Source organism: Neofelis nebulosa, chromosome 4 (assembly GCF_028018385.1).
Source record: "Neofelis nebulosa isolate mNeoNeb1 chromosome 4, mNeoNeb1.pri, whole genome shotgun sequence".
Lineage (NCBI taxonomy): Eukaryota > Metazoa > Chordata > Mammalia > Carnivora > Felidae > Neofelis > Neofelis nebulosa.
Genome location: NC_080785.1, coordinates 64,915,463 through 64,941,147, shown reverse-complemented (window position 1 = coordinate 64,941,147; position 25,685 = coordinate 64,915,463). Strand labels below are relative to the sequence as shown.

The 25,685-nt window shown below is 36.7% G+C and overlaps 1 protein-coding gene across 3 annotated transcripts in view; it reads right to left on the bottom strand.

Annotated features, from left to right (window-relative positions):
• Positions 1-25,685, bottom strand: part of THSD7A (thrombospondin type 1 domain containing 7A) — a 446,765-nt gene that overhangs the window by 206,176 nt on the left and 214,904 nt on the right. For 2 of the 3 annotated variants that reach the window (XM_058724979.1, XM_058724982.1), the window contains exons 3-5: positions 7,823-8,071; positions 6,207-6,388; positions 2,028-2,096 (exon numbers count right to left, since the gene is read on the bottom strand). In XM_058724979.1, the coding sequence (XP_058580962.1) occupies positions 2,028-2,096; positions 6,207-6,388; positions 7,823-8,071 (500 nt within the window). The remainder of the gene's footprint in view (positions 1-2,027; positions 2,097-6,206; positions 6,389-7,822; positions 8,072-25,685) is intronic. The other variant, XM_058724980.1, reaches the window with a different exon arrangement.

Genomic DNA, 25,685 nt, shown 5'->3' with positions numbered 1-25,685 from the left:
TGAGGCTGACCTGCTTCCTTGTCCTCTCCCTCTCTAGGTAAGTTGAGTTCACTCATTCGTTGCTGCTATCACTCTTTGAGGTTGAAAATGTAAAGCAGTATTTCCATTTTCACTCTCTTTCTCTGGCTAAAAGTTTTATGTCATACCCATTATAGACTTCACTCCTTCTCGATTCCCACAGTGTGTAACCCTCCTCCTGCAGGTACAATTACCACCCAGGGCAACACGGAGAGCATCAGTTCAGTCTTCCTGGTTCGTTTTGAAAAATCATTTAGTTAATCAAGACCTCAGTTCTGCTCTTAAAAGCATTTAAAGCAATATCGTACCCTGCCTATTTAGGTGTTTTGTAAGGGATGATTTTCAGCTTTTCTAATCTTCTATAATAGGTATTTTTAGGCAAATAAAATTAAATAATATACATAAGGGTAAAAGGCCAAGCAGAAAAGAAATGAGGCTTCCTGATTATTTGCATAGGGTTCTTTTGAAAGTTGCCTTAAGATGAAATTAAGAGTTTGTAAAGCTTTGTATGTAACTAGAAAAGAGAATAAGACATATAAAACATGTGCTCTTGAATGAGTGCCCACACAGAAGCACAGTGCAAGAATTTTGACTCTTTTCATTTGATCTAACAACTAGATCATGTTTCCTCTATTCAAAGTCAGAGGCATGAATAATTATTTATTCAGGGATGAAGGGTGTATGTGAATAGAGCCCCTTGCTAAAATCAAGAGTTTTTAAAAGTATTTTTGAAATGTTCAAGAAATAATTTTCTGACAAATTGTAAGAGCCATTCACAAAGGGGAGAGTAAACATATCAAACAACAAATGTTTATTAAATAACAACTAAGTTAAAGGCATTATAAGCCCTGTTTTCATGTTTACATGGCTTACAATCTGTTACATATATGTGTATATATATGTATATATGTGTGTGTGTGTATACAAACAAATATATATGTGTGTGTGTGTGTGTGTGTGTATATATATATATATATATATATATATATATATATATATATATATATATGTTTTTGGTTGGATACTTCCTGCTATCTCATTAGTAAGCTCTTCCTCTACTAAAAACTCTAAATTATCTTGGGGGTAGACCATTGACTAACTTAATCTAGTTCCCAGCATGTAAGTTTTTATTAGCTTCTATTCCAGTGGCTGACATCTCTTGGCATCTCACTTCTATTTTGTAATCTACTCATCACAAATTTCATAGGTTTAACAGCCCTTCTCTCCCACAAAATATCCTAGAAGTAATTTCCAAGAAATATCTGACTTTTTTCAAGGATTTCCTATGTTTTAATTAGTCTATAATTATACCACAGTGCTTTTTACATCCCCCTGCAACTGTGAAGGCTGTCTTCAAAAGGGAGTCATGGTGTTATTTTGTTCCTGTTTCATTTACCTTATTGAGATTAGGAGAGGAGCACCTGGGTGGCTCAGTCAGTTAAACGTTGGACTTCAGCTCAGGTCATCACCTCACGGTTTGTGGGTTTGACCCCTGCATCAGGCTTTATGTTGTCAGCACAGAGCCAGCTTTGTAACCACTGCCCCTGCCTCCCTCTGCCCCTACCCACCCCTCTTTCTCTCTCAAAAATAAATAAACATTAAAATTTTTTTAAAAGATTAGTAGAGCTCAAAGTGGTGTGCTTAGAAATAGGATAAATTTTGAAAAGTGCTCATACTGTCAATTTATCTCAACAGAAGCATTCATAACCAAATTTTATATATCTGTGTATATAATTATGGTATCCTAGTGACAATTTAAAGTTGGTAAGTTTTAACATCTTTTTATGTTCTTCTATAATTTTAACATCTACACAAAGATGTTATAGAAAGTCAAGAAACATGAAAGCACTTCTATCTGAGGGGTCCGCATGGACACATTTCTAGATATAGAGAAAGCAAAAGTAAACCACTGTGTTTCCTAGATCATTTAAGGATTATATAAGGAAATGTACAGAGAACGTCTGATACATATTTCTGATCGAAATGGCATGTAAAATGTTCTCACCTACCTGTTATTTCAAAAGTGATGGATAGGAAAGGTGCAGCACTAGACTTCGACGTACTCTGATATTTACTTTCTGAAATAACAGGGAAATAGCACCATAAGCATTGCATTTCTCTTTTTTTCAAATCAGCTTTGACCAAAGTGGGCTACTTTGTGGAAACTGTGGATAAACAACTACAATTATAAATAGTGTGCATTCCATTTAGAGATGGTGACTTATTCTCCTTATTTCTTTGCAGAACATGGGAAATTATGAACTCCTTCTTCATCTTTCTGTGTACCCATTCACAGTTCAACCACCTTCCTGCCATCCATCTTTCCATCGATCGCCCAAACTTTCTGCTGGTTTATCTTATTATGTGTCATCATACAGGCTCATTATCCAGGCTGTTTTTCTTAATAGCCTCCAAGCCCACACACCTTATCCAGAGTTCATTGTGGACTTTTTAATCTATTTTCTACAAAATAATGTTCTAACATTTCCTATAATATATATCATGAAAGCTTCATGGTGCTTTAGAACCAATACTCTTGGTTTCCTTCATTTAAAAACATGTTCAATATGTATTAAAAGAATGTCTTCAATTATAGAGTTAAAATCTACTTTCATTTCACTTTGAGCTCTTTAAAAAATCAATTCATGTTTATGTATCCAATGATAAGCAACATTTTCATCAGTTTTCTAGCTACTGCTAACCTCCCCATGGGCAAAGCCTCTTCCTGTCATATTCTCATAAGGGTCAATTTCATGCCAGCATAAGCTGAACACTGTTCACAGCCTGCTGGAATTCCGATCAGCCAGCTGAACAGAACCTGCCCAGGGTTTTACTATTAACTCTTCTCAGTAGAAAACTTGTCAAACCTTTCCTCTAAAGAAGTGGAAATTTTGCTCACCTGAAATACGGTAGGACAAATGTTGTCAAGATTGGGAGGGTTACCTATGGCCTGTGGCAATACATGAATAAGATATGGATGGTCTCCAATATCAAGTAGATATATTTTCCCAATTATCTATAGGTACTATCACCAACTTCATAAATATTCCGATGGTATAATTCAATGGGCACAAATAAGGTGCGAAGTTGCAAATATAATACATTATACTTTGTGCGTACTTTAATAAGATACATTTTGATTTTCTGGAAATTAAATACATTAGCTGAAGGGAGGAAAATTTTTTATAGCCTGGTGTGTGTGAGTCTATTAATAGTAGTGAATACACCAATGAATAAAGTTATTTAATGTGGCCCTGTCCTTGTGGTAAGGTGGATATTACCATTCCTCTGTGTAATGTGATGTGCCAAGATAATAAAGGAATTTTATGTGAACTTCACATCACTTGTTTTCAGTATTTTTATATCAGGAAATTTCATTTTGAGTTACAGTATTTTACTTTAGGTTAAGGTATCTTTTAATAACTTGGTTACATGTGGAAAGAAGACATTTGTTCAGAGAACACATGGTGCAAATCTGCAAACAGTGTAGACTGTGTTCTTCATATTAAGCGTAATACAAATTGCTCTTGGGGCAGGTTGTTCATGGTTATACAATCAGTTACTTGAGATCAGTACTTTCTTTTTAGGACTCATTGAAGGAGTTATTTGGAGGACTTTCCCTCTCTTTTACAAAGTAAGCTTTCATTCTTTGGTATTTATTGAAAGAAAACAGAATGTGAACAATCCTCACAGCCCACAGCCTAACTATTCTCCATTCACACACATGTACAGTCTTTACACATCACCCTTGGGATGCTGGCATATTGAATACATTTCCCATTGGGAAATGGTTAAGTGCTTCTGGGGAGAAATTGATATAGTCTAAGTTCTGAGAAAAAAAAAAAAAGCTGCAACTTTTAGGGAGGATTAACTGTCTTTAAAAAGACTATATAAGGTTTATTAGTATTCTTGGTATTTGAAAGGAAATGACACAAATTACCAAATTATTCATGTTACATACATATATGATTAATATTAATTTTAGGCAAATTGATTATTTCCATATCCATGGATCATTGCTTTGGCATTTGCTTTACTCCAACACATACATCTTAACGACAATGTTCTTTTTGTTTCCCTTTTTCTCTGTGAGTTTTTGGTGCTCTGCCATGCTTTTGGCAGTGATAGGGAGACTCCATGGCAAAATGGTTAAAAAAAAAAAACCCACCCAGTTGCAATTCAGAATTCTGAAGGATCTTTTGAAAGTAATAACCCACAGGACATAATTGACATTCAGAAACTAAAATCTGATCTACCTCTAGCAATGAAATTATACTACTCTGAAAGGACTGCTATAATAAATCCACCTAACAGTGTTAAAAATGTGGCCATTAAAATGGCCAAGAAAATATTAATGTACTAACATTACATGTTTTATGCTACTTTCTTACAACCTCAAGAAACATTAGTAGTAAAATGTATCCCTAGGCTAGATTCCTAAATAAGTTGGGTGACATACTATGTAAAGTTAGTGGATACAAAACAATTAAATTGTGCAAGTTGTAAATGCACAACTTCAGTGCTTATTTTCCATGAATTGCTGGTCATCGGTGCCACTAATTTTGGGGGGAGGCAGAGGAGTCCTCTCTTCTGTTTTTTTTTTTAACACTCATTTCTCTTGGTTTTTTCCCTTCTCTTCTGGGCATCCTTCACCAGATTTCTTCTCTGAAAATTCTCCTATTTTGGGTCTTTATCCTTATTCTTTTCCCTTTCCAACCAACCTATTTGCTGGGGAATACTACCCTATCCTATTTACAACTTGCCAAATACAACATACTCATCTTTTTTGGCAAGATTTCTCATTGGCTTTTGCTTGTCTTCACCCGTAGGTTTCAATACATGCTGTCCTCTCTGCCTGGAATAAACTTCTTGCATTCCTGATCCACTTTCTGTATGGGAGGTGTGTGTCATCACTCAGCTGTAGTGCCACTTCCACTATGTTTCTGTTTCTGTTCTACCGCCCTCCCCCCAGATATTCTAAACTCAAGTTGTAATGCATTTCATACTGTATTATACCTATTGGTTTGTGTGCCCTCATGATAACCATGAGCACTTTCCTGACACAAATTTTGTGTTGATATTTCCATCCATATCACCTCATACAATTTTTGAAACTCTGTTGGCAACTAATAGATATTTATTTAATGGACTAATGATAGAAATCCTGCTCTTCTCAGGTAGAGGGAAGGTAAGAAGGTCTGCCTATAACATTGCTCAAAAACATTCATTATTTGTAGGGAGTTAAGAGCAATGAATTGAATACAAACTTAATCTAATAATTATTAGAAATGTAGAGTAATATTAATATATAATAATATATACTTTTAGCCTTGACCATCTTGAACTCACTTACCCTTTTGCACACTTAGCACATCTCATCCCCAAATTGAGATTTAAACAAAAAAGGTTCTAAGACAGGTTTTCCAAATCAAAGGGTTTAATCAAGAGTTGTTTTTTTTTAAAGTCATGTCATTACTATTTTTTAATATTTATTTATTGAGAAAGAGAGAAGGAGAGAGAGAGATGTGAGGGGGGAGGGGCAGAGAGAGACAGAGAGAGTGAGAATCCCAATCAGGCTCCATGCTGTCAGTGCACAGCCAGACAGGGGGCTCAAACTCATGAACCCTGAGATCATGACCTGAGTCAAAATGAAGAGTTGGATGCTTAATTGACTGAGCTACCTATTACTTTTTTTTTACTGTAGTCGTACTTTGTACTTATTCTGTATTTATTTCATTTAAATTCAAACTGAAAATTTCACTCAATATCATAATTAACCTACTATTTTTCAACCATATTACAAACAGCAAAAGGGGTTGCCATTTTACAAGCAGATTTTACATCTTATATAAGGGAACTCTAGCCTTTAAAATAAATGACCATTCTACATGTATACTTACAAGATGTTTTCTTCTGTATTTATAATTAGTTACACCTGCTAAATTTTGACTCAGAGTCTGCAGTCAGAATATTTAAAAGACTTGTCAGCAAATCAGAACTGACCAGGGACAGAATTGGATTATTACTTATTAAATTTAAATTACTGTTCATCAAAGTGGATATCAGCCATGATGTGAACAGAGTTATGACTGTTCATGTTCCGTATATCTATATGTATATCCGTCTCCCTGCAGGGTGACTCCAGGCTCAGTCTGCATGTGTTAGTTGAAAAGAAGAAGATAGTTTACCTTCTCTGTCCTTCTGGGTGTTTAAGTGCGAAAGGAGGTTTTCATTGGTCTGCACGCAGTATACCTCTCGCATCTGCACCCCTCCTCCACAGAGGGCAGTCTGGTTGCCCCGCCTCTTGTCCTGCTGACTGAGCAAAGGGTCCACCCGGCACTCAGTCCACTCTGTAGTCCTCCAGCCATACCTGAAGAAAGAAAATGCTGGCCGTGGCAACCATGTTTATTCAATAAAACTTTGCTCTGTTCTTCTTACATATTTTTTTCTTAAAAAAAATTAGTCTAAAAAACACTTTCCTCTTGAATCAACCATAGACTACTACATCTGTGGTACAGATTCAGGTTCAATTTCTTCTCCTCTATCCTCAGCAGTGCTCCATTTAAAGAGGGGTTAAATTTAGGATGATCCTGTTTTATTTGCAATTACTGGAAGTTGCTTATAAATATTTTATGAAAAGAGAGCATAATGCTGAAAACATAAAATTTTATGTTCAATTAAGCTGAACTCAGGCTGGCCCTTTCTTGATGCTTATAAACAAAGGAGGATTGAATCTGAGAATGGAAAACATTCTAAATGATGATCAACCCAAACATTTGTTTTGCCTTTAATAAAATGCATGAAAATTGCTACTTCATACTGGATCAAAATTATAAGTGTGTGTGAGGATTAAAAAATATATAACAGTTCAGAGTTTTCTCTTTATTGTGAAGAATGAGTGTTTTTCTGTAGCACTGAGAATCCCTGATGAGTGCCTGATGAATGTTGAAAACAGCTGACGTTTCTAATCAGTGGAACACAGGAAAGATGATCTGTGGTTCTAAATTAAAGCTCCAATCAACGTTAGGATGTGAAAGAAATGTTGGGGGCTTCTCAGCCCAATATGTGCTTTAAGGCAATAGCCAGGAACCATTTCCCGATGCCACTACAGATAGAAGTGATGGCATTTCCCCACCTCAAGGAAAATGGATATTCTGAAAGCACAAAGAGAATGGCTCATGTAGCACTTCGTGTCACTTTAACCAAGATGCTTCTTCGGTAATCAGATTAACAGCCAACATGGGTACAAATGGATGTACTAATGTTCATCGCAAATGGACAAAAAAAGTTAAATGGGCCTTCTGATGTCTGATCTAGCTGCTTCGCTTTGTCAATAGTAAAGTTTCATGACAGCAAACTAGACCTTCACATTCATTTTTCATTTTTAAAAGGGGGTGAACACAGCTGCAGGACTGGGGCATCACAGAACAATGCTCCTGACATATATATTCATAAAGGAAGAATGGCATTCAGATAAATTAAAAAGAAAGAAAGAAAGAAAGAAAACACGTATAAATGATGCCTTGAGTCAGAGGGTCGGGAGGGGGATGTCAAGGAAAGTGAAACCAAACAAATCATTCTTTAGGGGAGTTAAAATGAAAATTTCACTTTTTATAGAATAAAGTCCAAAAGTCGGAACATTTTTGTAGGACAGTGTTTGCAAAATGGTATTTTATTTTTTCCCACTTAGAATTTGTAAAAATCACTATTTCTCAATTCACTAATCATTTAAAATCAAATGGGTATGTGAACACGCAAGGTAGGGAGACATCACAACATAAGCTGCCATCCTTTATTTACTCACGTGGCACAGGGGACAACTGTGTCTCCTTGAGATGCACAGGGTTCTCTTTCTTCAAGTTCTGGACACTCCTTCTCACTGCCAATAGGAAACTGCCTAATGATCCGTGTCCTGACACGAGTGCCTTTTGGGGATGCCACATCACGGCACGTGTTTGAGCAGGGACTCCATTCTGACCACTCTGACACCTGGCACTCTTTGGTGATCACACAGGACTGGAAGGTCATTGGCAGCTTCTCTTGTCGGCAGAAGCTGCAAAAGAACATTAGGATTCTCATCACAGACTAATGAGCAGTTACAAACTTTGTCTTCTACACTCCAGAGTAAAATAAGCTTGGACATTTTTATTTCTACTTGGAGGTACAAGGCCAATTTCATTGAAAATATATCAACATTTATGATGTGTAAAAGCAGTCAGACTCAAAGCTAACATTTGCATTTCCTATTTTGTAAGAGTTGTTAAGCTGTTCAGAGGAAATAGAAAATAAAGGGACTAAACAAAATTAGCTGAAACTAAGCTTACCATATTGTTCATTTCACTCATTCCAGATTTGTTTTAATTCAGAAAATGAGGAACCAAGAACAGTTAACATGTAATTTTCATTGTTTAGTGATTTAAATAAACATGCCTGGCTAACTTAATACAATATTGTTTTAACAAAAAAACCCTTAAATGTAAGTTTAATATTATTAAAAACGTTTTTTTAAAAACATTTATTTATTTTTGAAGGACAGCACAGAGCCTGATGTGGGGCTCGAACCCACGAATCGTGAGATCATGACCTGAGCTGAAATTGGGTGCTCAACTGACTGAGCCACCCAGGCACCCCATAAGCTTAACACTATTTTTAATATCATTTGAAACTTTAGCTGTCACAATTTTATGATTATTCAAGTACATCAACTCCTGTAGTTCACACTTTAATATACAATATACATATGGGTATCTTAATTAGACACATCATAAGCATTAGAAATATAAATCTATTTATATATTACATAATACACTCTAAGTAGATGTCTCATATTTACTTGTCAGTAAAGTATTTGTATTCAAACTGTTATCTCTCTACTCCTACTTGAATTAGAGGGATGCTGGGTTCTAAATTGTAATGTATACATATGAAGATGATGTTATGAATGCCAATGACTACAGGCATATGCACTTTAAATGGTTTTCCTGGAAGTGGGTGGCCTTGTGTTGATTCTTAGTTGAACTCTTGCCCATTCCCAATAACCAATAATGCATGTTTACAAGACATGGGCAGCCTGTCGCCATGATACAGCCATCTGTTCCACTGGGAGAATGCACTGATAATTCTGTCTTGTCATTCAGGTGCTATATTTAACTATGGTAATTAACCATACCAAGAGGCAGGTCCATTTTAATGTAACAACTCACATTCAATCTTCTTAATTCTACTGGCATGTGCATGAAAATTGCATTCCTAGGAGACAATTAGAGCTCAAAGCATCAAAGTCAATTTGTCTGAGCTGAGAGGTCTGGGAAGAAGAATCATCCGAGAATAGTGGTAAAAGAGCCCTGTGAGTCAGCTCTGTTTTTCTTCTAACAACACAGAAGACCAAAACCCAATTTTTACTCAAATGGCAGGTATTGGGCATTTATGATACATTAGGTACAACACTAACAACAGAGCAAAACTTCCTCTGTAATGAGTAAGTTTTCATTCTTGCATTTATGAGTTCATTCACAAAAGTCAGGCAAATTAATGACCAAATCATGACTTCTAATGCCTCTCTTTACAAACTTCTCTGTAATTTACTCTTAGATACAATTCTTATCTTTCTTGAGATTGTTTTCATATTAACATGTATATGTTATCCTCTATGTAATACTGAGTTCATGTTTCATGTACAGGCAGAGGGATCAAAAATTCCTTTTAACCTTTTGTAGAGAATTTGACCATCAGTTAACGGCCTTTTTCAGTTGTCCTGGTAATGTGAATAAAGCTGGCAAGTCAGCTATGTTACTAGATTGTATTATTTATGATAAAATAACCCCTTTGGATAAATCCCATCTGCACTGGAGAAACTACAAATACCTGATAGACAGCCACCATTTTGAGCTTCCCTGAATGTGGCAACTCTAGGGAGAGGGCTTGTGTTTTTATAGCGACCTTGTGGCTGTGACAATGGGGTTGCTTCATGAGATCTCAGCTTCTGCGGGTCATGAGACTTTTAAGCCAGAACAGCTGCTGGGCTTGTCTGATGTAGAACTTTTCCTCCATGTGAGCTGTGCTTTACAGATTTCTAGGAAAATTTCCTCATTTGGAATGTCTGATCTACAATCATGTCAAGTTCCTATTCTATATCCTTCACAAAAACAGACCTGATGCCAAATGTGGCCTATGGTATAGTCTTGTGAGTCGTACATACGCGCAGCCTAAGTTTAACACTTCATTTGATACTCCCAACAATCCTTTTATGTGGGTACCGTTCTTATTTTCATTTTATAAGGAAAAAGTCTCCAAAAGGTTATGAAACACGTTCAAGATCATATATCTAGCAATTAGTAGATTAAATTTTGAGCTTGGATTTTTAAAAATCAGAGCCCATTTTATTAACCATTTTTTCCTACTTCTCACATTTTAAACTGTAAATCTCAGTTAGGACAAATTCTTTAGCTGGGGCCAATGCCAAAGTTACTGGCTAACTGTGAATCAACTAGTATCACTGTTTCACTGCCCCAAGATTTGTACCATTCGTTCACTTTGTAAATGTGCTACTTGTCCTAAGGAGGAATTAGTGATTATGAAAAAGCCACAACAAATACATTTCCCTCATAAGTGTTAATTTTCAGAACAGGTCCAACATGTAAGAAATTAGTAGCATAAACAAAAAAAAACAGTTTTAAGTTCTTTTATGTTAATATGTGACAATATATTACCTATCTATCAATCTATTAGCTTTCCTGTAATTTTCCAATACCCCAAACAATTATTTCAACAAACATGTATTCAGTAACTCTACTTAATACTGGGCTTTGGATGTACAATCTCAAGATTAGAATAATTAAGTTGCAAGCATATAATTCTGCTTGGAGAGGCACAGAAGGCTATCTGAAGTAGCAGGTTACTATGGTGAATTTTAAACAATGTATTAGAATTTGTCAGATTGAAATAAAGACAATTTATGGAGATGTGAAATAAAAGAGCCATTTGTTGGTTGGTTGGTGGGGAAAATACAGATTTTTTTCCTTGGCCTCAATGTAAGGAGTCTGTGTTACACAGAGGTTATAAGAGTGGAATGGAAGCCTAGACCAGATCAAGGGCAGTTATGTAGACCAGAAAAGTAATTATGTGGGCGAGAGCATCACTGAAAGATTTGCAGGAAAAAGGACATGGTATTTGCATTTTATATAAATTTCGATGGTGATGTAGAGGGTGAAATATTAGGACACAAGATAAGAGGCAGGAAGACCATGATAATGATAATGATGTCATTGATATAATATAATGCATATATCAATAAATAGAAACATATATTGAGTGCTTACTATGTGCCAGACATTGCTCAGTCTAATAGGTGTGATCATGAACATGAGATTAATCTTCACTGAATGTCTACTATGAGCTATGTCTTGTGTTTAACTTTGCCTAAAATATCTAATGTAATCCTCAAAACCACTCTATAAGGTAAAGCATTTTTTTGTTTATTTGTTTAAGATAAGGAAATGAAATCTAAATGTCTCCTCTAGGTCTAGAAAATAACCGATTTGGGATTCCATCTAAATCTTTCTGCTAATGAGGTTTAGGAAGGGCACAATAAAGATAATGGCAAAAGAAATTGAAAGGAGCTACCAAGTGTAAGAAAAGAGGAGTTAGAAATCATGCAACCTGATGGATAATTGAAAGGGTTAAAAGAGAAGGAGTCATTAAATAACTTGGAAGTTTCTAACTTTGATGATCTGGTGATCACACACACAACAGCATTGTGTTTCTTTGAAATGGAGAACATGGAATGAGAAGTAAGTTTCTGGCAGTTTATAAATGAGTTTAACATTAATGTCTTGATTTGATCTGGAGATTTCCAGGACATATCCAAGAGGCAGAAATGTTCAGTAGGCAGATTCAGAATTAAAGTTCAGGGTTTGGTTGAAAGTTCTGGATGGTCTGTATACTTTTAATAATCATGAGGGTATAAGAGGTGAAAGCCAAGGCAATAGGAGTATATGAGGGGTCTCACATGGGGGCTCATTTTAGACCTTTGTAAGCACATTTTGTGATTGTTAGTGAGACCAAATAGGGTAGGTAACAAATGATCCATGGTTACGAATCATGCAGCTATTATCTTGTACCATTCTCTCCTTTATTCTGGCCATGTAAAGAGTTGACTCTAAGTACTCAGGAGAACTATACACCTTGGTTCATTATAGTTTTCATGAGAACATGCTCCTCTGGGAAAGTCAAAGGCATGGGCTATGCTTCTGCAAGGATCGCCTGGTAAAAGTAATGATGGTCACTGTGACAGTTTCCATTTCATTTACATTCAGGATAGCCCAGATGGCCAGGACTTAATGGAACAAAAGCTTGGCTTTGAGATAGAAGCAGATGTTATTTAGTATACCCTGTACCAGATAGAAAGTAATCAGAGAAATATTGAAAAAAATGAAAAAGTGGAGAGAATTCAATACTTGTCTTTAAAGAGACTTCATTAAGAGGACAGAGCACAGGTATTTCTGATAGTTACTTCAAACTCCGATTATCCACATCTTTAACATCTTTAATTTCATGTCAAGGTTAAAACTGATAAGTTATAACTTTCTTTTTAATTTTATAAAGATAGTGCATGAGCAAGGGAGGAAAAGAGAGGGAGAGAGAGAGTCTTAAGCAGACTTCATGCTTAGCATGGAGCCTGACGCAGGGCTTGACCCCATGACCTTGGAATCATGACCTGAGCCAAAACCAAGAGTCAAAATTCTCAACCAAATGAGCCACCCAGGCACCACTATAAATTTCATTTTTGATAATTAAAGCTATTCAAGTTACACAAAAATAGAATTCAAAAGAATTTCGAATATTTTTTTCCTAAAATTATTTCTGAAGGCTATTTAATAACCATAACATCTGTGAAAATATACCTTCTTTCTGAAGGTAGCCTCATTCACCTCCTAAAATACCACTATCATTTTTGAGCTTTGTTTAGAAACTTCCCGAGACCCTCATTTTCTCAGAATCAAATCCCAACCTTCCTCTCTGGTAACCAAAGCTCTCCATAATCTGTCACCACTTCCACTGCCCTCCCGTGGGTTGTCAGTTAGCCAGAGTGAACTTTTGGTCCTGCTCCCTGATAGCCTACAGCTCTGTCCACTGTCCTCAATGAGTCCAGACAGAAGTAGCCCAGTTCTTCTGCTACTTTCATCTACACTATTTGCCATTCAGAATCCCATCTCCCGTCTTCTTTGCTTCTCTGATGTAAACTCACTCAAAATCTAGACAGTCTTCAAATGCGGCTTGAAGCACCTCTGCCCCAAACAGTGCCATGTGAAAATTGTTCCTTCTCCTGGGAAGCAGATGAAATTATAGACTGAAAGTATGACACAAACTATGAGCAAGAGATCTATTTCCCTTAAAAATAGGTAGGCTGAATATCTACATTGAGGTGGCAAAAAAGCGGCATCTTGTAAAACCCATTTGTAGCCTCTTCGCTTAAATTCCTCTTATAATCCCTTTCTCTCTTGATAGATAGATAAAAACGAACAAAGAAACAACCTTTTTCCCTTTTCATTCCTACTAGGGCCAAAAAGAAAATTTAAAAACCAGAAAAAAAAAATAAGAAAAAAAAAAGTTATGGTTGGGTATTACTGTGGCTCATTGTTTCCAATCCAGGGAAAGTAATAAAGTGATCAGAATAGCTTTTCATCATCTTGTGGCAGCCTAACATCTGTAGTCTGGAGCCCTGGAGATGGAAACTGTTCCTGAAAGCTTGGCATACTCTAGTGTATTGCTACTCAAAGTTAGGTCTGTGGACAAACCACTGTAATTAACTGGAAGCTCGTTAGACATGCAGAATCTCAGATCTCCACGCTGCTCTACAGAAGCAGAACCAGTATATTAACGACATTCCCAGCTGATCTATAACTACACTAAAGTTTGAGAACACTGGTCTTGAGCTTACTCTCTCAGCTACTCCAAAAATTTAAATCATTTCATATTTATAGTTGACAAGTAAATCTTTATCAGTATAGCCTTACTTCTTACATAACAGAAACTGAATAGATCACACAATGAGACACATTACCAGATATCAGATGGTTTATAAAAATAATTGGATAGGCTGGAGGAGAAGGCATCTAAGCCAACTTCCCAGTACACCTTCCAGCCCTCAGAATCACACTGCCATTTCTCTAATTCATAAAGCTGCTTTTGTGGCTATGCGAAGCCACTTTTCTGGCAAAAAATTCCCTGTGAAATGAGTACTTCTGTCTCTTCCCAAGGATCTCAGTTCAGATTCCAAGCCCAGCTCTAGCACATTATTAGAGTCTAAATCACATCCAGGCTGCAAGCAACTTTGAAAAATATGATTCAGTTTTCTGTCTTTGTAGGACAGAAAAGTCCTACAAGAGCAGTGCTATTCAAAACAAGGTCCACAGATGAAGGTGAGCGTTTGTTAAGGGTATGCGATAATCTAAGCACAAGAGATAAAAAGTAAGCACCCAGGCAATTCTGCAGCAATTTGAAATTTGCAACACCCACGCACATGATCTGTGGATGTAATTTGATGAAAAGGGTATAGGCCAGTTTTGTTAATGTAGAATTCTGTGGTGAGCTATATGCTAAACATGTACAAGAGAACTGTGTTATTTGATCAGTAGGAAAATCAAACACAAACAAAAATGAAAACCAGAAGCCAACATCTGATCCTTTTCTGTAGACAGCTTGAGGAGCACTACATTGGAGGAGTGGGATGATTGATGAGCCAGCCCAAACAGCTCATCTGAATGATGAGTTTAGCTCATCCTGAACTCAGTTCAATTCCTACTCCCTCACCAGGCCTATAGAATGTGATGAACTCATAGGACTTTTCAGAAACATAAATCATTTTGGCACTTAAGAACATATTATTTGTAAATAAGATTCATAGCAATATACCTTTTTTAGTTTTAGAATTAGTCTATAAGCAATTATAATATTCTCCTTGAATTAACACATTTTCTTCCTGTAAAGATACAAACACATTAAATATCAACTATTCGTGTCATAGGAGAATTTTCTATATAAAGGATATTACCCTAAATCTTCTTGTAATATTAACAAGCATCCCCAAATTTGGTAATATGAACAAATTACAATTTGGTGTTCAGAGTAGTTTAAGGTATCACTTTATTTGTATAAAGGAAAATATATGTGTAAGCTTTATACTCTGTTCTAACAGCACAGGCATGAATTTAATTTGATTAGGTATTTTTTTTTCCAAGAAAGAAAGTGGTTGTCCCAATGCTGGCCAGCAAAATGTGAGGGTAATGGGACTTAAACCACATATAAAATATTACCGTAACTCTACTATCTGAGAAAAAGAAAAAAGGACATGTTTTTCAAAGTTGATATGTTTCTCACATATACTAAGATAGCCATCAGCCCATTGACTGTCATGCCTTTAGTCCCATCTCTTATGCTTACATATAAACAGATTTAATTTTAAAATTATATTCAAATATTAGTATAAGAACATAATTCTCAGATATATTTTTTTTCCTATTAATTTACTGTTTGCTTTTTCAGTGATAAAAATGAACAGACCAAGAGATTGCCCAGTTTTTCTGCCCAGTTTGCAGCAAGAGGGAAAATGATGTGGTGCTCATTATCAAGAGACACAAGACATTCCTAAACTGCTACTTTCGAGTGACATGACCCATCAGGTAGAGATTACTCTGCTTCACAACTTCCCACATAGTGAAATTACATTTTCCTAAAAGACCTCTCAGGTCGCTTTCTTCAATAAAATTGAAGACTCAAGTTTTCATAGCCTAACCAATCTAAATTTATATTGGTTCGTGTTTTCAGAATGAACCTTTAAAAAAGAGACTTCTCCTATCTTTAACTAAATTCAAGCTGCATTCTTTTTTTTTTAAACACAAAATTAAATTTCCTTTAATTTACCACTTATTTATCAAGCTGAATGAACAGTTTACAAATTTTCCGAGCTAATTTCATTCTCTAAGTGTGCCCTTTCCTTTACAAAATTCAGCAAGTTAGAGGCAATAATTCTTATGGAAACAAAATGCATGCACAGTCAAACCACTTTCCTTATAAAGGCAGAGGTCTTTCCCCTTGCTTTGATGTTTGAAAATCTTTTGTTGAGCTGCTGGGGAATGTTGCCAAATGGTGTCACCTGCCAGCTGGAGTGATCATATGCTCCCTATTAAAGCTGAGGGCAACGCTGCTGGTCAGCAGCTGAATGTGAGGATATCAGCACAGCACGTATTTAGTAATGGGATAAACTGCTACAGCAATGAGGCCTCCCTGGAAGGGCCAGTACATACATTTTCTATCCTCTCACACAGCAAATGCTTTCATGCAGCTGCTTCCTTATCACCCATGCTGTTCCAGGTGGCAAACCACAGTGAAGCTTTGTGGCACAGTCCCAAAACCACCCCAAGTGAAAACTCTATATAGCTTTTTGAGCCAGGGTAAAAACCATCTACCAGACTTCTAAAATGGCATTACGTGGCACGATTGATTTTGGCAATTCTTCTCATCAAAGTCATTCTTTAACATTAAGGAATTTTTGCCTCTGCTTTTTAAAACTCAAACTAAACAAAAAGAGAAGGAAAACATAAACACAAGGCTATTTTAGGTATTATTTTGGGTTCTGCACCCAATTTTGATGTGTGGAGCCAAGGGTTTCCCAGCACCAGTAAGCAATTCTTGGACACTAGCAGGGGTTTTAGAATTCAACTCACCGTGGACATTAACCACCTGGAGATAGCGTCAGATTCCAAAGGTTAAGGATTCAATCCTGCTTGATTGCCCCCTGTCCCCTGCAGATGGCAGTTCCAAGTTCAGGTTATCACCTGTGCCTCTAACCAACCAGCTATAGACAAGAGGTTCCTAAGATTCCCTTCTTGGGTTTGACAGACCGTAGAGAAACATTCGATTTCCTAGATTACCAGTTTATTATAAAAGGACACAACTCAGGAATAGATGGAAGAGTTGCAGAGGACAAGGCATGGAACAAAAGTGCAGAACTTCCATGCCCTCTCCAGGCCCAACATTCTTGTTCCACCCAGCACATCCAGAAGCTTTCCAAACACCATTCTTTTCGGTTTTTATGGATGTCTCATTACATAGGCACTCCTGATTAAATCACTGGCCATTGGTGACTGATTTAATGCCAAGTCCCTCTTCCCTCCTAGGAGGGTTGGGGTGGGACTGAAATTTCCAACCCTCTAATCACTGGGTGGCCTTCAATAAAGACTAGCCTGCATCTTTAGGTGATTTCCAAAACTCACCTCATTAACATAATAAAGGCATCTTTCTCACTGTCAACATTGATGAAATTCCAAGTGTTTTGGGATCTGTAGGCCAATAACTGTTGATGAAGACTAAATATATATTTTTCCTATATAAGAATTACCAAGTATCAACTCAAACATTGATTAACTGTTATAAGTTTTATGACAAATGGAAGAGAGAGAGAAATCAAGTCAAATATATCCAAGTTAAGGGACAGAAGTTAAAGGCAAGAAAGCTTTGGAGGCAGTGATTAATGACTGGAAAATTTTTCTATGTTGACTAAAACAGTGAATTCCATTAAGTTTCACCTAACCTGGCCAACTTTCCACTGCTTAATCTGGTGGTCCCAGTGATTACTGAAACTAGGATAGCACCTAATCATAAAATGTAATGAATAATTCATAAAAATGTAAGAAAATCAATGCAATTATTCTAAAACAATGCCAACGTTTCCTGCTTTTGATCACTGAGTCTAGAATATTCCCCTGCTCTTTTCCTCTTCTCTCTGAACTTTTACCCTCTGAGATGAAAACCCATAACCTTAACTTCAAATAAAATAACTGTGGACAAGTTTCTATTTACTTCAAATACAAAAGCTCCCAAACTGAATTCAACATTTCCCCCTCAAACTGGCCTGCTGCATCTCTCTCCCATTCCCCCCCGAGTCTTCATTGTCAACTCCACCCATGCCAATTTAGCGACAAGTTATCAAAGATTCTTACAAAGAGCATTCTTCCTAATCATCTCTGGTCTCCATTTCCACTTCCATAGTCCTGAGCCATGTATTCTTTGTCTTGTGACAGAAGTAGGAGGAGCTGTCTGTGTAAACACTATCTTGCATTACCCTGTCAAAATGACCTTCCTGACAAATTTTTATTTATCCAATTTGTCACCTGCTCAAGAACTCACAATGGCTGGCTTAGAGTTCATTTCATTCCGTTGGAACCCTTCCTTCTGACTTTCAAGGTCCTTCACACCATCCCTATCATCCTCTTGTTGATAGGGAAATGTGCCAAGCCAATTACATCTGTCCATTTCTTTATAGCTCCTGGTTCTCTCTCATTTCTTTTGGCTATCTTGACCTTTCAAAGACCTAAACAAGCCCAGGATATTTTTAGTGAATACTGAATTTAACAGGGGTGAATTTAAAATATTGAATTTATATTAGCAAATGAGAGGTCCAGAAGTGAGGAGACTTATGTTAATAATAATCTGTTTGATAAAGAGACAGAGCTAGTTTCCAAGAAGAGTGGACCATCATGATTGAGAAAGAGGGTCAAGTGGTTCAGATCAAGTAACATTTAAATAAGGGCAGGAATTCTGCTTCACATAGAGAAGGGTTCTAAAATAGTATTGTTGTCCAACATGTAAAGAACTGCCTAAAAAGAGATGAGGTCTGGAAGAATGAAAGCGGGGTCTAGGCAAACATCCATTAGGATAGAGCAGTGTGGCCTCAGGGAGGGAGGCTTAAGGGACGTTAGTGAGAGGTACTACTGAACCTCACCCCCGGTTCATCCAGATATGCCTATTTAGTCTATGTTTTTTTTTAATATTAGGGCCAATGTTAAGTTTTGCCTAATTAAACGTTCTAGTGCCATTTTTAGGGGGAGGGGTGCCATTTTTTTCTCCTTTTATCTAGTGGCAGAAAAAAAGAGAACTGGTATAGACAGAGTGGAAAGACCTGCATACTTGTCCTTCTTTGTTAACAAGATCTTGAACAAATGAGTGATTCTCTCCAAATCTCCAAATTAGAGTCAACAGCATCTGGCTTTTCTATTTTACAGCATAGCTCTAAGAATCATGTGAGTAACTGACATGAAAACTACTTGAAAATGGTTAATTCCTACAACTGTTAGGTATGAAGATGATGGCAAAGGGGCGCCTGGGTGGCGCAGTCGGTTAAGCGTCCGACTTCAGCCAGGTCACGATCTCGCGGTCCGTGAGTTCGAGCCCCGCGTCAGGCTCTGGGCTGATGGCTCGGAGCCTGGAGCCTGTTTCTGATTCTGTGTCTCCCTCTCTCTCTGCCCCTCCCCCGTTCATGCTCTGTCTCTCTCTGTCCCAAAAATAAATAAAAAACGTTGAAAAAAAAAAAATTAAAAAAAAAAAAAAAAAAAAGATGATGGCAAAGATTAGACAAGTAAACTTAAATATGTGAATCTAACTTCCATATTAACTTTCTTCTCTGGAAGCTCCCTCAAGTCTCAACCTAAAACAGTTACTCCTGCTGACACACAAGGAGACATTTGATTATTTACTGTATCTTGTTCATCTCTAACTTCTGCATGTATGATACTCTTTTCTCCTTTACTGAACTTTAGTCTTCCTCAAATATTGCAGCTTATTTATTCATTTTTTTTTTAATTTTGGGAAGAAACAGCGACATACACTCATTGATAAACTACATGATGTAGGTAACCAAACAGGAAGAAATCATTGTCAATGCAGTAGGCAAAGTGATGAGTATTTTAAATGTAATAAATCTAGAGAAAATGCTTTAAATTGGAATATATAAAGAGTTCTTAAGAAACAGTACTTTAAAATATCCAATCCACTACTCAAAAACTCTTTAATACTTCCTTAAAAATACAAAGTCTGTGGGATGAAGAACACAGTTTTCTTAGTTCTTTCTACACTGAGAGAAATGGAAACACTAAATCATTTAAAAGAAGATAATTCTATTTGCCATTCCATAATGCATTCTCAAAGGCTTCAAAAGGCTCAGGGAAAAAAACCAAGACATTCAGAAATAGGATTTAAAAATCAACATCTTTGGATAAATTGCAATAAACAGGAAAAATGAAAAGTCATTACAAGTATATGGGAATTTCTGCTAGAGTATTTGTTCAAATTAATGGAAAAGTACCTATTCTTGGCTTCATTTTTACCTCATTTTTTTTCACTATCTCAAAGTTATTTCTCTTTAATGGTAGAAATCTCTTTTGTTGAATTAAAGTTCAAGGAAGAGGATGCTTATGAGAGAGAAGTTAAAAGGAAAAGGCAGATTCCTGGTTTAAATACCTATCTGACATGTTGTAAAACACAGAAGGGTTCAAGTTATAAATTAAAGTCTGATCTGGCTTCTAAGAACCACAGTGAAAGAATCTCATGTTTCAACCTCAGTTGTATATATTTGTCATAACTATGAGAATTTGGAAAGATATTTTTCAGTTAAATGCACGGGTTTTTTATTGCAAGTCTATTTTAAGTATTAGGGAAGATCTAACTAAACCAACATTTAATGTGTAATAAAAGAAATGAATCCAATTTTTATTTTAGAGGAGGAAGGCAATGCATTAACTATATGCAGATGGCACTTTTAAATATATAGATTTTCATTTTGGAAGGGAGGATTGACTACAATGTTATTTTATTTTGCTACATATTCTAGGATAACTGATTAATAAGGCTATTCTTCAGAGTATATTAATTCTAATATTAATAGATAACTGTGTACTCAGGCAGACCTATTATATTACTTACAAAAATAATTGCTTTACATTAAATGTTTACAAGGTGGTAAATATTCATGATCAATTTCATTAATATTAATAACCATCATCATTGATTTAATGGTTTGCTAGGCATTATATCTCATTATTTGTTCAGAAAAGTTACTATGCATACTATATTTGTAATCAAATACAATAAATTTATAGATTTAATAATATTATAATTTACTGGGCTTTAAACTTCCTGAATCAAAGCAATATGTAAAAACACAGGAGGGTGTTGAAGGTGGCAGGTTAATCCAGGATGTACTGCTGTGACTGGTGACAAGTTTCATAAAAGTATCATAAAGCATATATATGTGTGTTTGTGTGTGTGTATTTATATATATATATATATATATATATATATATATATATATATATATATATATATTTCCAACTGATAATATTGGATATTATTTCCAACTGATAATATTTCCAAGATATTGGAAGATAATATTTCCAACTGATCGTTCAGTATTTACAGATAAGTTAACTGTGACCCCAAAATGGTAAGCCATTTGCTGAATTTATAGAATTGCTGTCACTGACCACTCTAGTTTCATACGTGCTGTCCTCTTAGAGCCTGCTGAGAAAGTTTGAGTCCTTCAGAACAGCACCCCAGCCCCAAGCTATCATATCCTCAACTGCTTAAGGGAAATATACCAGATTCTTGTTGCTAGGGTTCCATGCCCCCCCAGGTGGCTTTACTAAACAACATCCAAGAGGATCTCATGTTGTTCTCCCTCGCCTTAGCATGGTCTTCATGGAGTCTGCAGGAAGCTGTCTTGGCCATAATTATCTCTGCGAGTTTAGGACCTGTCCCATAGGCAGCCGAGGGCACTGCAAGCAGTATTCTGTTGGCATTACCACTCCGAAGCAGTCAATCAGCCCATCTAACTAGATTCCCAGACTCCAGGAAACGCAGAGTTCTCTAGGAAAGGCCTCACATTAGGTATAAGGTAAAAAAGAATAGCTACTGGGCGCCTTGGGTGGTTCAGTCTGTTGACCATCTGACTTTGGCTCAGGTCATGATTTCACAGTTTGTAGGTTCCAGTCCTATGTCAGGCTCTCTGCTGACAGCTCACAGCCTGGAGCCTGCTTTGGATTCTGTGTGTCCCTCTCTCTCTTCCCCTTCCCCACTCACTGTATGTCTCTGTCTCTCAAAAATGAATAAATGTTAATTTTTTTTAAAAAAGGAGTAGCTGCTCTTTTCAAATAAGTAACTTTACAAATAAATCATTCTTTGTCAGCATTTTAATTCTTTTTTTATATTCTTGAAGTGAGGATCAAAATCTTTGCACTTCTCTGAATGAGAACAAACAACTTTGTACAAACCAACTGGCTTATTGTATTTCTTCTTTGCTTTCACATGGTAAGGAGAACAGGAAAGTTTCACTGTCTTCCCTTAGGGCTGCCACAGATTTTTATGCAGGGATTTTGCTCATATAATCGTGCCATAACATCTAGATGGATGACAACATGCCCATGAATGCTTACAATCAGAGAGTATCAAGTACTGTAGAGTCACTAGTAAAACATGTGTTAGAAGTGGGAAACAGAAGGCAGATAAATTCAGAAGAATGCACCTCACTGAGTTTTCAGAGTGTACAAAATCCTGGGCAGATGACAACCAGAGGCAAAGGTAAATTGCTGTACCTTGCTTCTCCTTACACTAAGGAAAAGGCACACATCTGGTGGAACTTGCTGGATTATAGAGGAAACATATACAACAGTTAGCTCTTTTGATGTGATGTGTTTACTAGGAAAACTAAGTAACTTAGCAGTCTTAAGAGAGGCCCAAAGCAAAACAAAAACAAAAACAAAAACAATAACAAAACAAAAAAACAAAAAAAACACAAAAAAACAAAAAGAAAAAAGAAAAAAGCACTTCCAGCTTATTCAGGCTTTAGCACCAGTAGCTTTGAACTTGGCTGTTTTGGCTCAATGGAACCAACAATCATGGAATAATTGCAAAAGAAGTTCTCAGGTTTTGTGTAGTCACGTTTTTGCTTTATATCTGAACACTGCCCTGATAAATGTCATTTTCTTTGTCCAGTAACCTCAGCACTTGTTCATGGAAAAGGTAGACAGACTGGCAAGGATGAGGGTTTTGCATGAGCTCAAAACACGCACTTCCCTTCACCAAAGTTGAATGGACTCTACCGTCCTAAGTCCAGCCAGCAGCAGTGAACAACCCTGAGCTCTGGTCTAGCACCACACCAGGATAATCTGTGATTGGTTGTAGATTAAGCCTTTAATCCTGGAAGGGGGTGACATTTGATCTCACTGGTACAGACAATTCTTTGGCTGTGGGTGTGTCTATGCTTGTTCACTATGCTTCTGCCAGCACCACCTTCGAGACATTTACTCAATGCCTTATCCTGAGTCCTGGCATCCTGCTACTTCTGAACAGAGAACGTGTTTTACAGTAAATGAATGAAGGAAATGGAATGACCGTAATGAAGTCTACTAGTCTTAACATGTACCTCACCATCCAGAAGTAATTGGCCCTATGAAAGATAGAACAGTCCAAAGAAGTTTCAGATGAGGTACCATCTGGGAAATAATAGTTGGTGAAGTTGGGATGTTATACCTGAACCAGCAGCAAATATATTGGGCTTTTCCCAGAATATATTCCCCAAATATATTTGGGCTTTTCCCAGAGTCCAAATATGTATTTCTGGGAGCCAAAAGGTAGGTTAGGGAGTGACATCTAATGACCACTTGAAAAACTCTGGTTTGCACCACTTTGGACATCCTGCGTTAGAGGTTTTAGTCCTTAAATGATGAATGCTCCCACGAGGAGACACTATTTCTAGTGACTCAGAAGCTGATACAACCACAAGCTGTGTTTGGTTCCACATGCCACTAAATCAACTAACAACAACAAAAATGGGCCGGCATTACTTAGATGGTTGTGGGGATTGGTTCTCATCATCTCGGGCAAACGGAGCCGCTGTTAGAGTGGGGGTGCATTCTGGTACCGCCATCTTTAGTGTTATGAAGGCATATTCACCAAACTTAAGTGAACAGGGCATTAGAGTTCTGGAGTGAACTTAATCACTCTGCTAGATAAAGGTTTCTGAATAGGTGCAATTCTAGCTGAAAATGAAAGGACAAGTGAATTTGCACTGAAAGAATTATGGCCTTGTATGTAATTACAGGAACCAAGGCTGCGCTCACTTTTTTTTTGTTGTTCTACTAAAACAAAATTCATTTATACTAATAATATTAATGGATATTAATGGATATTAGTGGATATCATAATATAAATTTATATAGATGTTGGATTGTAGCTGAAATATCACCAAAGTGTAGAATTTAGTGACTCATAAAACTATGAGAAGGTTACCATATTTTCCTTTGTAAAAGGATAGTGCAATTTCAATCACATGTTGTTACTATGATATTTGAAATATTAGGACGGAAGCAACATATTATAAACACTGACTATCCAAAGTAGAGGAGTGACCACGGCCAATATCACAGACTGTTTTATTCCACTCTACTGCAATCTCCCTGGAACATGTCTTCCTGCACATCAGAGGCCTGAGAGAGGAAGATCACCTATCTCTTCCTCTCTTGAAGGTTGGGTTGCCATTGTGGCCTCGATTTTATAGAGACAAATGCAGTATATGCAATTTGGAAGGGATATGACACAACAGCAGGTGATTTAAGGGATGTGATCATCCTGAAACAGAGACAAACAGTCACAAGGGTGTTTGGTTATTCTTCACCAGCTAGAATGTAGCTTCTGGCTTCAGAGATGCTGAGCAGTGAGAAGTGAGCAGAGGCAGGGGACCACGGCTGGAGCTGTCCCCTGGTGGGACCGTATAATCCTCCCAGCTGTACTTCTTCCAGCTATGTGGCACCCACCTTGTTTCCCTGGCTCTCCCAGGAATTATGCACTCTGCCCGTTGCCAATAATAAACTCCTTTCTGCTTTTAAACTCCTTTCTACTTTCTGTTTGGACTCTGTTATTTGCAGATAAGAAAACTGACCAGTATACTTGTTTCCTAATCAATTCACTCAAGTCTGCGATTAGCTACTTTAAGCCAAATACCACACTATGTATTTTCATATGTAGTGTACTCATTTTGTGTTATTTATAAATAGCTCTCGATTCTTTAGTTTTATCTCCTCTTTAGTCCAAAATTACATATTTTTCTTTTGGCTATCTTTTAGTTGCCAGTTCTAATTGTAATGTGCAATTATAGTAAATGTAGTCTGTCTGAAATAAATGGAAGAACATTGATTTAATCCAGATTTGTCTGGTCTCAAACAGTGTATTTTATCTACCACATTATATAATTGTGAAGTCTGTGATTCCCTCCATTATTTTAATTACTTTAATGGAGGAAATCATCTACAAATTAGATAATTTTTATGTTCCCTCTATTTTCTTCTATTATTTAACATTAAAAAATAATCTCACTAGTATTTATTTTTTTGTACTGGGTACAGTAGGGCTCTAAATTTATTTTTAAAAGCAATTTTGCCACTAAATGCTTACATATTACTTATGCCCAACTTTACTTGAATAAAGTTTCCTTTATCCACTGATTGGTGATACCTCCTTTGTAATACACTAAAATTTTAAAAAAGAAAAAAAATTAATCCCTTAATTCTTATGTTTCTCTGCATCAGTATAGGCAAACTGCCAGTCTCAGTAACTTTTCGCACATTTGCTATACTCTCCTTCATCAAGTTGTCACAGTTCTCAATTTCTCAGCTTTCAAGAGGAAAATGCAACATCACAAGACGCACCTAGAATTCCATTCAGCCTGGTGTTCTGATTTCATCTCTCTCTTCCCACTAAGTTAGACATATAAGAAAGTCAACTCATGAGGACACATGTGGGAACAGAAGTAACGCACATGTTCTATAATAACAATATGG